At 41.4% G+C, this 15404-nt stretch overlaps 1 protein-coding gene across 4 annotated transcripts in view; it reads right to left on the bottom strand.

The window, feature by feature from the left end:
* BMP2K (BMP2 inducible kinase) overlaps positions 1-15404 on the bottom strand; it is a 326672-nt gene that overhangs the window by 173097 nt on the left and 138171 nt on the right. For all 4 annotated transcript variants that reach the window (XM_030190551.1, XM_030190552.1, XM_030190554.1 and 1 more), the window contains one exon: positions 13462-13594. In XM_030190551.1, the coding sequence (XP_030046411.1) occupies positions 13462-13594 (133 nt within the window). The remainder of the gene's footprint in view (positions 1-13461; positions 13595-15404) is intronic.

The raw sequence follows: 15404 nt of genomic DNA, 5'->3' as shown, positions 1-15404 counted from the left end.
AAAATGTCATCGATGTACCGGTAGTATTTTAGGGGTTTGGTCTGGTATGTATTCAAAAATGTCTCTTCCAGCTCAGCCATAAAGAGGTTGGAATATTGGGGTGCTGTCCTGGTGCCCAGCGCAGTGCCCAACATTTGTAGATAGATAACATTGTTAAAGTGGAAATAGTTGCAAGTTAAAATAAATTTGATTAATTTTGTAATGGTTTCTGGTGAGTATTGATGGTCCAGTGTGGATGTTTTTAGGAGTTTCTCCCATGCAGTTATGCCATCCACATGGGGAATGTTGCTGTATACTGATTCTACATCTATCGTGACCAGAAGGGTACTCTGTGGTAATTGCTTGATATTTTCCAATTTATTCAGAAAGTCTATGGTGTCTTGTATGAAGCTGTTTGTTTTGTGCACGAGAGGTTTCAGAATCCCCTCTATGAGTCCAGATATTTCCTCCGTGAGTGTGCCAATACCCGATATGATTGGTCTGCCAGGGTTTCCAGGTTTGTAGATTTTGGGTAGCATGTAGAATGTGCCCACATAAGGCTGGTTTGGTATGAGTTTCTTCAGATGTGACTGTACTTGTTTAGGAAATGTTCTGATAAGGTCTGTCATCTGCTTTGTACAATCCTGTGTGGGATCCTCAGTTAGTTTCCTGTAGTATGTATTGTCTGAGAGCTGTCTGTGCCCATCTTCAATTTATTTTTGTGTGTCCATAATCACCACTGAGCCTCCTTTGTCTGCGGGTTTGATGATCATGTGTTGGTTAGAGTTCTTATGGCCACTCTTTCTGGTGGAGTAAGATTGTACAGAATCTTCTTTTGTTTGCTGGAAAGTTGTGATTTTACCCTATTTTGTTTTATTTCTATTGATTACTTTTAAAAGTGGACTAACACGGCTACCACACCTCTCATTCATAATAGATTTTCTAAATGTTAAACATCCATAGCTATCCTAGTATGTTTATGATACTGTATTGTAAAATTGGATTCTTACAACAAATTACTTTCTTATGCATTATTCTTTGTTATGTATCCTATCCTATTTATTGTAAGCCACAATGAACTCAAACTTGTTTGGGATAATGTGGGATATATATGTTACAAATAAATAAATGCCTTGGATAAGAAGTGTGTACAATCTCAGTCTGGTGCAAAATTACGGGATTTTTGAGAGGGCCTCCAGAGGGGCTGTGTTGATATCTCAACTTCATAGGGTCTTACAAGACAATAATCCCATTAAGGATTACAGTGAATTGAAAAATTGTTGGAGGAGAGATCTTGAGATCCATTAGCAACCCTTAATCTTCAGAAATAGTTCATAGCACTGAACTTCAATTCTGGGTCCTACATAGTACATAAGTAATGCCACACTGGGAAAAGACCAAGGGTCCTTCGAGCCCAGCATCCTGTCCATGGAACGATATAACGGCATTATAACATCCTCACACCTGTTTTCCATACCTTTCCTAATAATACCCAACATTCTATTCGCTTTCCTAGCCGCAGCAGCACACTGCGCAGAAGGTTTCAGTGTATTGACGACGACACCCAGATCCCTTTCTTGGTCCGTAACTCCTAACGTGGAACCTTGCATGACGTAGCTATAATTCGGGTTCTTTTTTTCCACATGCATCACCTTGCACTTGCTCACATTAAACGTCATCTGCCATTTAGCCACCCAGTCTCCCAGTCTCATAAGATCCTCCTGTAATTTTTCACAATCCTGTCGCAAGTTAACGACTTTGAATAACTTTGTGTCATCAGCAAATTTAATTACCTCGCTAGTTACTCCCATCTCTAAATCATTTATAAATATATTAAAAAGCAGCGGTCCTAGCACGGACCCCTGACGAACCCCACTAACTACCCTTCTCCATTGTGAATACTGCCCATTTAACCCCACTCTCTGTTTCCTATCCTTCAACCAGTTTTTAATCCACAATAGGACTTTTCCTCCTATCCCCTGACCCTCCAATTTCCTCTGTAGCCTTTCATGAGGTACCTTGTCAAACGCCTTTTGAAAATCCAGATACATAATATCAACTGGCTCCCCTTTGTCCACATGTTTGTTTACTCCTTCAAAGAGTAAATAACAGTCCAGTTCATTAACAGGCTTCAAAGTAGAAAGTGACACGGGGACAAAGTGCAATGGCCAACCAAAACCAGCCAATTGTAGGACTGGCCCAAAAAGCATGAAATAAAATGTTATAAGAAAGCAAACTTTTTCCACACGAGGACTGTGCGCGAGTGAAATATGCTATAGGCAAAGTACGAAAATAGCATTCTGAGAGACTTGCATTAGTGGTTAAGCCAGGCATACCTTTGATATTTATCAATAAATCCCAGTTCGGCAAGTCCTGACCAAGATACCTTTCCCATCTGCCCTTAATTTACACTTATGTCTTTATGAGGTTAACTTGGTAAGAGCCTTATACATTCCTGAGATCAAGATAGTCTCCTCCATTATATCTTCAAAGGTGGCTCTTAATTTGGCTCCAACTCAGAAATTAAGCAATTGTTAATCTAAGGAATTTACATAATGTTTCAACTGGCAATATGCAAATCTATTCCCCCATGTTTCACCAAACGCTCTTGAAGAGCTGCTAATGAAGAGATGGCATTATTGCTCACAAGAACATGTTCCAATAGTGTAATGCCTGCCCGCTGCTCCTAAGGTAAAAAGGCTGTATTATCCTGACCTGAGAGAAAATCAACATTACCTCTGATCGGAAGCAATTCTGCAGTGGAAAGGGAACCCTCCCAACTGGCAGATTGTTTCCAGGCCTCCCGCAGAAAGCACACCACCACACTGAAACATAGGTGGGAAGGAATTTTCCTGAGCGGGGCTTGTTAATAGTAACAAAAATATGGTATGAGGAATAATAGGTGGTTTCCAATGTCAATGGGGCATAACGCTCAGTATTAAAAAGCCAGTCATTAATATGATGCAATAAACAGGAATGATTATATAAGTGCAAATTTGGTAAACATAAGCCCCCCTGTTGCCAATTCCCCAACAAAAGGGTATATTTGAATTTCAGCTTCCTCTTAGCCCACCAAAATTTAGAAAATAGTGAAATGTGTCATCTCAGGTCTTTTTGCAGCAAACACAACAGAAGGTTTGCAGTACATACAACCAGCGAGGAACAATGACCATACAGATGAGACTCACCCTGCTAATTAATGAACATGGTAACTCCATCCACTGGGCTAGTTATTTTTCTCTAGTTACCATCATGGTTGCCACGTTTGTAAAGATCTAAAACTGAGGTGTGACAGCTGAATACCAAATTTAAAGGATGGCTTCACCCATTTTAAAGGGAACGTCCCCTCCCACTGTTACCGTCCCAAAGAGGAGGATGGCAAGGCCTCCACTTTCTGGAGATTAAGGCGAAAGTCCGAGTAATCTCCATAATTCTGAAAGAGTTCTAAGAGGGAAGCTAGCGATACTTGTGGATTTGTCAAGTGAACCAATAGGCTGCCACTTTAAAGGTCTGAGAGCTCAGGCGGAATCCCTCTATTTCCTGGGACGACTAAATTTCCATAATCAGGATATCTGGAGTTAAAATAAAGAGTAGGGGAGAAAGTGGGTAGCACTGCCACGTCTCCCTCACTATAGAGAAAGCAGCTGAGTGCAAACCGCTGACAATCAGCATAGCCTGAGGTGATAAAAATGACCAGTAATACCATATTTCTGCAAAGTGGCATAGAGAAAGCCCAATGTAACCTGTCAAATGCCTTTTCAGCATGAAAACTGATTAATAGAGAAGGGAAGTCCTTACGCTGACTGTATTCCAAAGAGATAAGTATTCTCCTAGGATTTTTAGAAATTATTCTACCCTTCACAAAACCAACCTGCGAGTCGTAGATCAAGGAGGGCAAGATTTTCCCTAAACGGATAGCCATAACCTTAACCAGAAGTTTAACCTCAGTTTAGAAGCAAAATCGGACAACAACATTCCAGGATATCAGGGTCTTGACCTGGCTTCGGCAAAACAATGATCTGCATCACTTTAAAATAGTTCAGGAACACCTTCCTCTCAACTACTGCATTGAAGACCTTAGTCAAGATGTCATTCACTGCCCCACCTAGAATTCCGCACATAGAAGCCATCTGGTCCAGGGGCCTTTGTGAGCGAGCTCTGCCAAATAGCCCATTCCACCTCTCCATCTGCAGGTGTAGTGAGAGGCAAGTCTATATTACCTACATAAAGCCAACTAGGAAGCTCGGAATCATCCGGGGGAGCATAAAGCTTAGTTTAAAAGTCACAGAAAATGGCGTGTATTCCCCGATCAGTGTGGACCCTGTCCTGATGGACAGGACAAGATAACAGGTCCAAATCATAAATTAACTTACAAAGTCTTTGTTGCAGAGTTGCTGAAGCTGAGAGAGAGTGAAGAAGGAATCCTCTCTGCTGAAGAAGTCTTTTCTTGCAAAGCTGTGGTTGTTGCCTGGAGAATTCTTGTCAGGGTGTGTGTGTAGTTCAGCAGAGAGAAGCAGGTCCCAAGAGCAGCAGATCCCAGGAGAGAGAGCTGGGCTTTTTCCAGTCTTTTTATATTCTCTTGCTGGACCCTAGGCTGAAGTCAGGTGGGGTATCTGAGAACTGGCTTCATCTGGTTTTTAAATTGGGCATGGTAACTGGTCCCATGTTTAATGACATCATAAGACTTCCTGTCTGGACATCTGTGGCAGACACATATCCATAAGGCATCTGACAGGATTACAAGAGTCTGTCTGAGGGGCTTCTTTTGTCAGATAACTGGGCTTTCAGTCTGAGTTTGTTTGAGAATAGGTGGTATTTCACAAACCCCAGTCTCTGTGGCTGCTGTCCATCTTCGAGTTTTTATTATGCTGATGGACAGGTATCCACACCCAGCCAAGCTTTTGTTCAGTTTTCCAGGTGGGAGAAAGAGGAACTTGAAATCAGACCAGTTTCTTTGCAGCGGTGCTTTTTATATTTGTATCTGGCCCAACAATAACACTGGTATCATGCTACAGTCCCAGCAGCAATTTTTAGAGGCAAGATGGTCTTGAGGCCAGATTTGGTGGTGAATAAACGGACTAGGAGACTGCCACTTTTATTACCATGTCTTTGAAGTTGGAATTTGTAATACTCCTGTGATTTCTTGGTCCTCTGATGGATCACTCATTTAAAGTAGTCTGTGTTTCCAACAGCAACTATTTATCCTGAGAACTATGGGAAAGTCCACAACATCTACAAATGGTGATCAGCTAATGTTCTAACCTAAGAAGCTCCCATCTCTACTCTTCTGAAGAGAACTGGAATAGCTCATTTTTCGTCCCACAACATAGTTTTTGTCATTCCCCAATAAATATGGAGTCGCCATCATAAGCCCGGTTAGTCACCTCATATGTTCTCCAACATTCCAACAGACTATCCCAAAATTTTGGTTCAGTATACAAGGCAAGTGGAAAAGCCCAATTATTCTGTCCTAACGCCAGAAAGTCAAGGTGCCAATCCAGCCAGACCAAAGCATGGTCCGAGACAGCATGAGGACCAATCTCTGCTCTAGTGATAGATGTCAACAAATTCGTAGAGGCTAGCAAGTTATCTATGCACGATTGTGTAGAATGTGCTCGAGAGAGGTGAGTAAATTCCCTCTGTGGGATCAAAGACTCACAAAACATCAAATCTAAAACTTGACATAGATTAGATAGGCCTCTCACCAATGCAGCCCTGTCCCAGCTCGGAAGACAGGATTTATCCACAGTCAGGTTCCAGGAAGAGTCCTGAAAGCATTGCACTTTTTTATTTTTATAGGTGAGTGGATTCCTCCTTCTAATAGCGTTCTGGATGACCATTTTACATGTGTACTTCAGCAAGCGGCAAATAACTCGAGGTCGGGTAGCCACATTCTGTCTCTGCCCAAACCTATGGGTGTGCATCACTAGAATAGGTTCCATGTGCTCAGGCAAGTGCAAATCCATGGTAAGCCAGGCCTCCAGGAAATCATTAATTCCTTATCTTCAACAAACCCAGTTAAAACCATCAACCGTAAGTTATTATACTGCATCTATTTTCTAGGTCATCCATCTTCTCTTCATAATTGGCCACAATTTTTTAAAAGTTTCACCTGCTGGTCCTCCAGATCACTGGTTCGCTGTTAGTATTGAGTAAAGTGTCTGTTCAGTGTTTCCCAGTGTTCCTTCATCTTCTCTAACTTATGACCTATGGGGGATAAGTGGTTATCAAGGAGTGGCTCCATTGCTGCAGTGTCCTCCACTACCACCTCTGCATCTAAGCAGCCCCCACTGGAGACATGGCCAGACTGAAGGGAGCCACCATCTTGTCTTCCCCAGGCTTGATGCGGTCTCTCTCTTTGCAGAGATTTTTAGACACCATCCAAGCAAGCAGTAAGTTGTAAAGGTGCCCACCATCTACAGATGTTCCCCCATCAGTTTTAACAATTAGCACCGCAAGGTTTTATAGTAGTGAGGGGATTTAAGAGGAGGCAGTGGGAGAGCTGTTACTCAGTGACTGCTCCCAAGCATTGTGTCACCCAACCACACTTCTGTCTTAAATGTAATTATTATGATACCTTTTTCCATGCTTTTTGAGCTTGGCCTAGGAAAAACATTTCTGGAGAGCCATTATACGCTATTAAGCCACAGATTGCCCAGAACTCACATGGGTTTCTTGTAGATAAATTTGAAGTTTTTGATGTGGAGTAGCAGCCCAGTGATTAGAGCACTGGGTTTGACATCCAAGAGTATCTGGTTCAAATCCCACTGCTACTGTTTGTGATCTTGAGCAAGTCACTTAACCATCCACTGCCTCAGGTACGTTGCAAGATTGTAAGTCCTCTAGGGACAGGGAAATACCTAGTGCACCTGAATGTAACTCACCTAGAGCTACTACTGAAAAAGCTGTGAGCAAAATTTAAATAAATAAAGGGAGTCAATTCTTTGTGTATAAAAGCAGAACTGAAGGCTAAGAACTGTATTCTTCAAATCTGGGCAACTAAAGACTTTCCCACATATTAGGGCTGATGTAATTGATTTCATATATTCATGGAGTTAAGGAGGAATTACACACATTGATAAAACAGAAAAAAATATATATATTTTAATCTACTTGGAAAGTGTATATACAATCTCAGCTAAAGCATGTAATCTGATTTTCAACACATTATAAAGTAAGGTTTAGAAACAGGAGTGGATTTTTTTTTATGTTTTTAAGGAGGGGGGGTTCAGAAGGGAAGGGAGGTATTAGGAACTGAAATCGACTGAGGAGTTATAAGTCAAAGCTTGCCACACCTGAAGCTGAATAATACAGTCCTATTTCTTTTTTTATTTTTCATTTATTATTTACAATATTTATTCAAGAATAGATCTTGTACAGAAAAAAATGGAAAAAAAAAATGTTACTGAAGAAAAATCTCTATAGGCAAATGTATTTTGGCATTTTCACTCAATTTCACTATAAATGGAAGCAGAGAATTGGAAAACTACTAAAGAAATAAAGAAAATTGAAGGAACAAGCCTGAGCTAAACAGGGTCTTTATCTAATTTAAAGCTAAACATCCTCATGAGCTTCAACAGTAAAATGAGGTACACTCACAATAGGTGTCCTAGATGACAGAAAATTAGTCAAGTGAGTCAGATCAAAAAAGTGCAGCATATAGATTGGTATTTAATCACATTTACTGGGAACTTAAAAATAATGCTCCCAACTTCAAGTTTCCTCCACCTTTGACTATAATCTGATGTTAGTGCAAAAGTAACTAACATCATTGCAGGGGTAAAATTCAGACTTTGAACATTCCAGAATATCCAATACTTCTAAGGTATCCATCTCAACAGGAACTTTGACTTACACTTGCTGACACAATTTCTTCCCAGATGTTAAACAATATACAGAAAAAAAATAGGTGATATTAAATCAGATGAAACCTGTAATATTTCTTTTTTTTTTTTTTTTTTATTAATGATAAAGTCATACATCCATATACATAGACTTAGAAATAACAGAATTGACTTTAAAGGCAAAAAAGAAAAAACCAATACTTACAACCAGATGGTTAAAGTATAACACACTAAATTTACATTTGTCCCCAATAAAGGGATCAAGATACTAGGAAATATTTCAATCAACAAAGAAAAAAAAATTAATAATTAACGGAAAGGGCAGTTCGAATATCTACAGCCAACTTTAACAGCGTTTATATTAGGGAGGCAAAACAACAGGTGATCTAACTGTTCCCTTAGATGATATGAATTGTAATAATTTTAAAGGGGAAAAGAATATATAATTGTTTGCTTCGTACGTTATGAAGCATTTACAGGGAAACTTTAGCAGGAAAGTTGCACCCAAATTAATCACTCTAGTTTTATAGGATAGAAATGCCTTCCTCCTTTTTTGAGTGCTTCTTGCCAAATCTGGAAAAATTTGAATTTTTCCCCCAAAAAATACATCATTTAAATGACGAAAGTAAAGTCTTAAAATATTATTTCTATCCAGTTCAAGAGCGAAGGAGACGATCAGCGTAGTTCTCTCTGTGACTATCTCCAGAGAGGTTTCCAGAAACTCAGTAAGATTTAAATCAGGAGGATTTTGTGGTTGATTTTCCCCTTTCTCAGTTCCTGAAATGTATTGAGTCCTCGTAATAGGAGGACAAGCCTCCATAGGTATCCCCAATATCTCATTAAAGTATTTTTTTAGGATATCAGTAGCTGGGATTAAGGGAGATTTAGGAAACCTCAAGAACCTGAGATTATTCCTCCTTCCATTATTCTCCAAGTATTCTATCTTTCTCTCTTGAATTTCTTTATCTTTTATCATAGTCACTGTTAAGTCCTTCAATTGTTTAATTTCTTCTTCAATACCCCCAAGTTTTTGCTTATGTTCCTGAACTTCTGTGGACAAATTTTGAGAAGTCTGCTTTAATTCCTTAATTTCGCCAGTCATAGAAACATTCATCTGTAGTAACGTTTTGTTCACCTGCTGGATTGCGTCCCATAATACTTCCATTGTCACCCAAATTGGTCTTATCAAATCTCCACTCTCTCCAGGAGGTAGTCCTCGGGGAATAGGTGCAGCGGCCTGAAACTGACCCTGCATAGTTGCTCCGTTCACCGGGATAGTAACGCTGAGAGATCCTCCATCCACAGGAGACACACACTCGAGCTGCTGTGGTATCGCCAGCGTCAACTTACTTCCAAGCTGTGGAGGAGGGGTGAAATCAGGAGGACTCAACGTCGCTCCCTCAGCGCTGCGCTCAGGCCCCTGCGGGGTCGAGCCCGCCGAAGTAGAAATCCGAGCACCCAGAGTGCTGATTCCGAAGCTCTCAAGAGGTGCCTGCCGCGAGACTGGGGTTGACGTCGAGGCCTTGGAGGTAGGAACCTGAGTTTTCCCCTTTCTCTTCCCCATCTCGATTAAAAAGAGACGGAGTAAGAGCTTCAGTTGGTACCGCAACTCTCTTTGGATTCAGGAACTCAGCGCTCACACGACCGTTAGCGCCGCCATCTTGATCCGAAACCTGTAATATTTCTGATTCATATCTCAAACAATTCTCGAGGTGATATTTGAGGTAATTTTGTGAAATTAAAAAAATGCAAACTGGCAACGCGAGATTTGTTTTCCAAAGCTTTCAACGTAATCCTTATGTTTAATCATAGTTGTTCTACCATAATCACACGTCATGTCCAAAGTACATGCCTACTTTTGACCTCAACCTGCTTAATTTATTGGGTTAATAATTTACTGCGCGGAACAAGTAGTTTTCCCAATTCTGTCAAAGTTTCCCAAAATACTTGAAGATCACTTAAAGAAACCTTGAAACCCAATCCACATATCTCTTAGACAAAACTCACAAAGTGGATGCTTTATATAGATACCAAGTACAAAAAACTAAGTTAAAAAAACCTAAAGGGAAAAAAGGCCTCAGAAAGTCCGTGATAATACAGCACCCTATGGACTGGTCTGTGTTATGCTGATTAAAGCAATACTCATTCAGACCACGTTCTATTATTGGCCAGAAAAACCCCTTAATCCTATCAATTTTTCAGTCACAATTTATATTATAACTTTGAGGCCTTTTCCCCTTAGCTTTTTTTAACTTAGTTTTTTGTATTTGCATCCACTTTGATTGAAAGTTTCCCAAATAACATTCAAGGTAATATGAGCAGGACACTGAAGAAAAAACTAAGGCAAAGATACGTAGTACATAAGTACTGCCATACTGGGACAGACCAAAGTCCATCAAGCTCAGCATCCTGTTTCCAACAGTGGCAAATCCAGGTTACAAATACCTGCCAAGATCCCAAAAAAGTACAAAACATTTTATATTGCTTATCCCAGAAATAGTGGATTTTCCCCAAGTCCAATTTAATAATGGTCTATGGACTTCCACTTTAGGAAGCAGTCCAAATCTTTTTTTAAACTCTGCTAAGCTAACCGCCTTTACCACACTCTCCGGAAACGAATTCCAGAGTTTAATTACATGTTGAGTGAAGAAACATTTTCTCCAATTTGTTTTAAATTTACTACTTTGTAGCTTCATCGCATGCCCCCTACTCCTAGTATTTTTGGAAAGCATAAACAGATGCGTCACATCTACCCGTTCAACTCCACTCATTATTTTAAAGACCTCTATCATATCTCCCCTCAGCTGCCTTTTCTCCAAACTGAAGAGCCCTAACTGCTTTAGCCTTTCCACATAGGGAAGTCGTCCCAACCCATTTATCATTTTCGTCGACCTTCTCTGCACCTTGTCTAATTCCACTATATCTTTTTTGAGATGCGGCGACCAGAATTGAACACAAAATTACAAAGGCATCATAACGTCCTCATTGTTTTCTAGTCCTTTTCTAATAATACATAACATTCTATTTGCTTTCTTAGCTGCAGCAGCACACTGAGCAGAAGGTTTCAACATATCATCGACGACACCTAGATCCCTTTCTTGGTCTGTGACTCCCAACATGGAACCTTGCATGACGTAGCTATAATTCAGGTTCCTCTTTCCCACATGCATCACTTTGCACTTGCTCACATTAAATGTCATCTGCCATTTAGACGCCCAGTCTCCCAGTCTCGTAAGGTCTTCTTGTAATTTTTCTCAATCCTCCCGCGATTTAACGACTTTGAATAACTTTGTTCCATCAGCAAATTTAAATACCTCACTAGTTACTCCCATCTCTAGGTCATTTATAAATATGTTAAAAAGCAGCGGTCCTAGCACAGACCCCTGGGGAACCCCACTAACTACCCTTCTCCATTGAGAATAATGACCATTTAACCCTACTCTCTGTTTTCTATCTTTTAACCAGTTTTAATCCAGAATAGAACACTACCTCGTATCCCATGACTCTCCAATTTCCTCTGGAGTCTTTCATGAGGTACTTTGTCAAATGCCTTCTGAAAATTCAGATACACAATATCAACTGGCTCACCTTTATCCACATGTTTGTTCACCCCTTCAAAGAAATGTAGTAGATTGGTGAGGCAATATTTCCCTTCACTAAATCCATGATGACTTTGTCTCATTAATCCATGCTGTCAGACTCACCGGTCTATAATTTCCCGGATCTCCTCTGGAACCTTTTTTAATAATCGGCGTTACATTTGCCACCCTCCATTCTTCCGGTACCATGCTCGATTTTAAGGATAAATTACACATTAATAACAATAGCTCCGCAAGCTCATTTTTCAGTTCTATCAGTACTTTGAGATGAATACCATCCGGTCCAGGAGATTTGCTACTCTTCAGTTTGTAGAATTGCCCCATTACATCCTCCAGGTTTATAGAGAATTCATTCAGTAGACAAAGAAAGCGCTGACTATATATCTGAATTTCCTTCACTGATTGCAGACGTGTCCCAAGGCCAAACGCTCCACAATGCACAGAGTTGCCTATTGCAGGGACTTGAATCTGAGGCCTGCACAGAGCTGCCTATTGCAGGGACTCGAACCCAAGACCTATTCCAATCTTAACACCTCTGGCAGTAAAGACCACAACCTCTTCAGCAGGTGAACCTTCTCCTAAGGCAGCTGCATAGCTGGCAAATTGTAATTGTGGCGGTGGGTGCCTTAATTCTGTGCTCAAATTTATACCTTGCCCAGGAGAACTGTGGGGGGGGGGGGGGGGGGGAGAAATATAATGAGAAGATAACTGGCAGGATTTTAATTGTCGTAAATATTCACTGCTTTTTCTTAATATAGTATTTGTCTGAGGGTACTGAAGGGAGAGGATTTGATTTTATATTGCTAACTTACAGAACATAATGTTTATATAAGTTGTAGTGATACATTGTTTCTCTGTTTGTCAAACTTATAAAAAGATTGAACCTAAACTCCCTGGAGACCAGGTGCATAGGAATTTATTGTGGGCACATCATTTATGACATCAATTACGCCCTCAGGGGAAGTGGACTTCCTGGCTTCACCCTGGGGAAAGTTTCTAAGATCGCTGGGGAGAAGGGAGCCAATGCGCAATATCTGGCCCCTTTAGCGTGAGCTGAAGGGGCCCAGACTGTATGTGTCACACGCCGAATGCATGTGACAGCATATTTCCTACTGTATCTGAATATGATTCACTGAGCTACCACTGAAAAGGGACAGAACAAAAGCCTAGGCAGGAGGAGAAAAAGGACCTGAACAAGAGAACCAGAAGAAAAGACATAGGAATGAGGGGATCTAGAAAGGAGTCCAAGAAGTAAGGCTGATGCAGATAGAGAAACAATCTGGAGAGGATCAGAACAAATGATTAATGTACCCCCTTCAAGCTGTGCGGTTCAGTTTCAAGGTGAGTTTGTTCTCCTGTTTGCACAAAATACAAAAAATATATATATCAATGAGTGAAGTGTTCATCAGTGTCAGGGGAGAGGCATGTCGAGGGATACAGGGCCATGTGCAGAAACTCATCGAGGGTCTCATTTGTATAAGTTAGTAGGGGTGAAAATTAGGGCCAAAAATCAGGATCACGTATGAAACAGTTCAATGATTTTTTCTTTGTTACATTTGTACCCCCGCACTTTCCCACTCATGGCAGGCTCAATGCGGCTTACATATTGTATACAGGTACTTATTTGTACCTGGGGCAATGGAGGGTTAAGTGACTTGCCCAGAGTCACAAGGAGCTGCCTGTGCTTGAAGTGGCAATCGAACTCAGTTCCTCAGGACCAAAGTCCACCACCCTAACCACTAGGCCACAATTGTGCCGGCCATGATCAGTGATGCAGCTCAAAAATCAGTTCAATATGGTTGAGTATTTGGTTGTAAGTCCCATAAATTAGTTATCTTAATGGCAGACCTTAACAACTGGCTTAAATAATTTAAAAAAAAAATAAACAAAAAACAGTTGCATCTTTAGTAGCCTGGCAGCCTAATCAAATCTGCTATCACCTTTGATCTCACTTTCTAAGGTAGCCAAAATAAATTTACATCTTAATCACAGCCTTTTAATTTGTGAAGAGCTTCAAATCAAAGCAGCAAAGTACTTACTTATCAAACAATGAAGTTTATGGGAATAACGTGAATTATCTGGAACTGTAAAATTTCCATCACATATAGCAACTTGGCTATCTCCAAAAGGAAGGGTAAAGAAGCATAGCTTGTACAATAAGCAGCCGAGTGCCTATAATGCAAAGGACAAGAGCATTACCAATACAGTAATATTAAGTTCCTTACATAAAATAAAATCCCAAGATTCTTTAAATCAATGTTTTAATATACTTTTAGTAAATACATTAATCTATGTCGAACTGTAATTGTAACAATGCTTGCTGCTACTGGATATAAGCAACTTGTCAACTGGGAACTCTGAAGTGTCAATTCACATTTAACACTGAAGAATGTTAAATGCTAGATTTTAAATTTCTCTAAACTATGGACCAATTAACCTGGTTTACAAACTACATGAGCCTACTCAACTCCAAGAGATTGCTTTTATTTACCAGAACACTTTAAACCTAGGTAAAAGCTTAGATTCTAAGTCCTACTGCAGAGACACCAAGGGTGGCCCATCCACCGTTCTTCTTCTGTGTCCCTACCTATCCTACCCAGCATCACCCCTGTGTCCTTGCCCCTATCTTGCCATGTTGAGCATATCCCCCCATCTGTGTCTCCCTATCCAACATAACTCGTGTGTCCCTATGTACGCCCACATGCTAGCATCTCTTCCTCTCTCTTCCTTCTCTCCTGTCTCCCCCCAAGTCAGCATCTCTCTTCCCTCACTCCTGTTCTCTCCCCTTCACTGGTCCAACATCTTCTCCATCTTTCTTCTTTCCCTGCAGGTCTTGGCATCTCTTCTCCCCCCCCCCCCCCCCCCCCCAAGCATCTTGGCATCTCGCCTTTTCCTCTACCCCAGCATCTTGTCATCTCTTCCTTCCCCCACCATCCTGACATCCTTTCCTTTTTCCTGCCCTCTCTCACTTTTCTTCCGTTCACATGTAGCATTCCCCCTCCCTTTAATTCCATCCATGTGCAGCAATTCTCCCTCTCCCTTCCCTCTTATTCTAATGCAGCATTCCCTCCCCCCCACCCCACCCCTGTTCCCTCTCTCATGCAGGGTCGGTGCAATCCGGTAAATGTGGAGGGGGCACCAACAAAAAAACTTTTTACCATCCAATGGGAACAGTAAAACATTTTGTTCCCACAGTAAAAAAAAATACTTTCCTTCCTTCCTGTTTTCCTCCCTGCAGGTCTCGCATACAGGATCCTGCGGCAGGCAACGATTCACAGTAAGAAGCTGTCTCCATGGCCTTCCTCCTGACCTCTTACCCATTTAGCATCAAAACAGGAAGTTGCAGTAGAGAGGGCCGGATGTGGCAGAAAGAAGGCTAAGGAGATGGCCTCTGACTTTGAATCGCTGCTGGCTGCAGGAACATGTACGTGAGACCCACGGGGAGGAGGAAGGGAGGGGAGAAAAGTGCTGGCTGGATCAATGGGAGGGAAAGGAGAGATTGGGGGGACTGGACCCATGAGAGGATGGGGTAGGGTTAGGAATGGGGCTGGAGGGAAAGGAGAGGTGTGCTATCTGGACCCATAGGGAGGGGGGAGGAAAAAGGTGCTGGTTGAACTCATGGGAGGGAGAAGGAAGAGGGCTGGAGGGAGAGGAGAGAGAGAAACTGGACACAGGGAGGTAAGCAGAGGAGAAATGATGTGCATGAGGGTGGAGCAACAGGGACAGGGACAGACACAAAGAGGAGAAGCTGCGTGGGGATAGTATACGGACAAAGAGGGGCAATGCAGACACAGAAGGGAAATTTGTTCAACAGGGGGAGAGGATAGGGAGATAGAGAGGTGATGATGGATATGGGGATATGAACACAGGGGAGATACTGAACAGGAAAGTATAGGGACACAGAAAGGCGATGCTAAATGTGGGGGATGATAGGGACACAGAAATGGAAGATGAATGGTGGGCATGGATAGAGAAGAGATAT

Source organism: Microcaecilia unicolor, chromosome 2 (genome assembly GCF_901765095.1).
Source record: "Microcaecilia unicolor chromosome 2, aMicUni1.1, whole genome shotgun sequence".
Classification (NCBI taxonomy): domain Eukaryota; kingdom Metazoa; phylum Chordata; class Amphibia; order Gymnophiona; family Siphonopidae; genus Microcaecilia; species Microcaecilia unicolor.
Note: the sequence above shows the minus strand (reverse complement) of the source record. Positions and strands in the feature narration are given on the sequence as shown.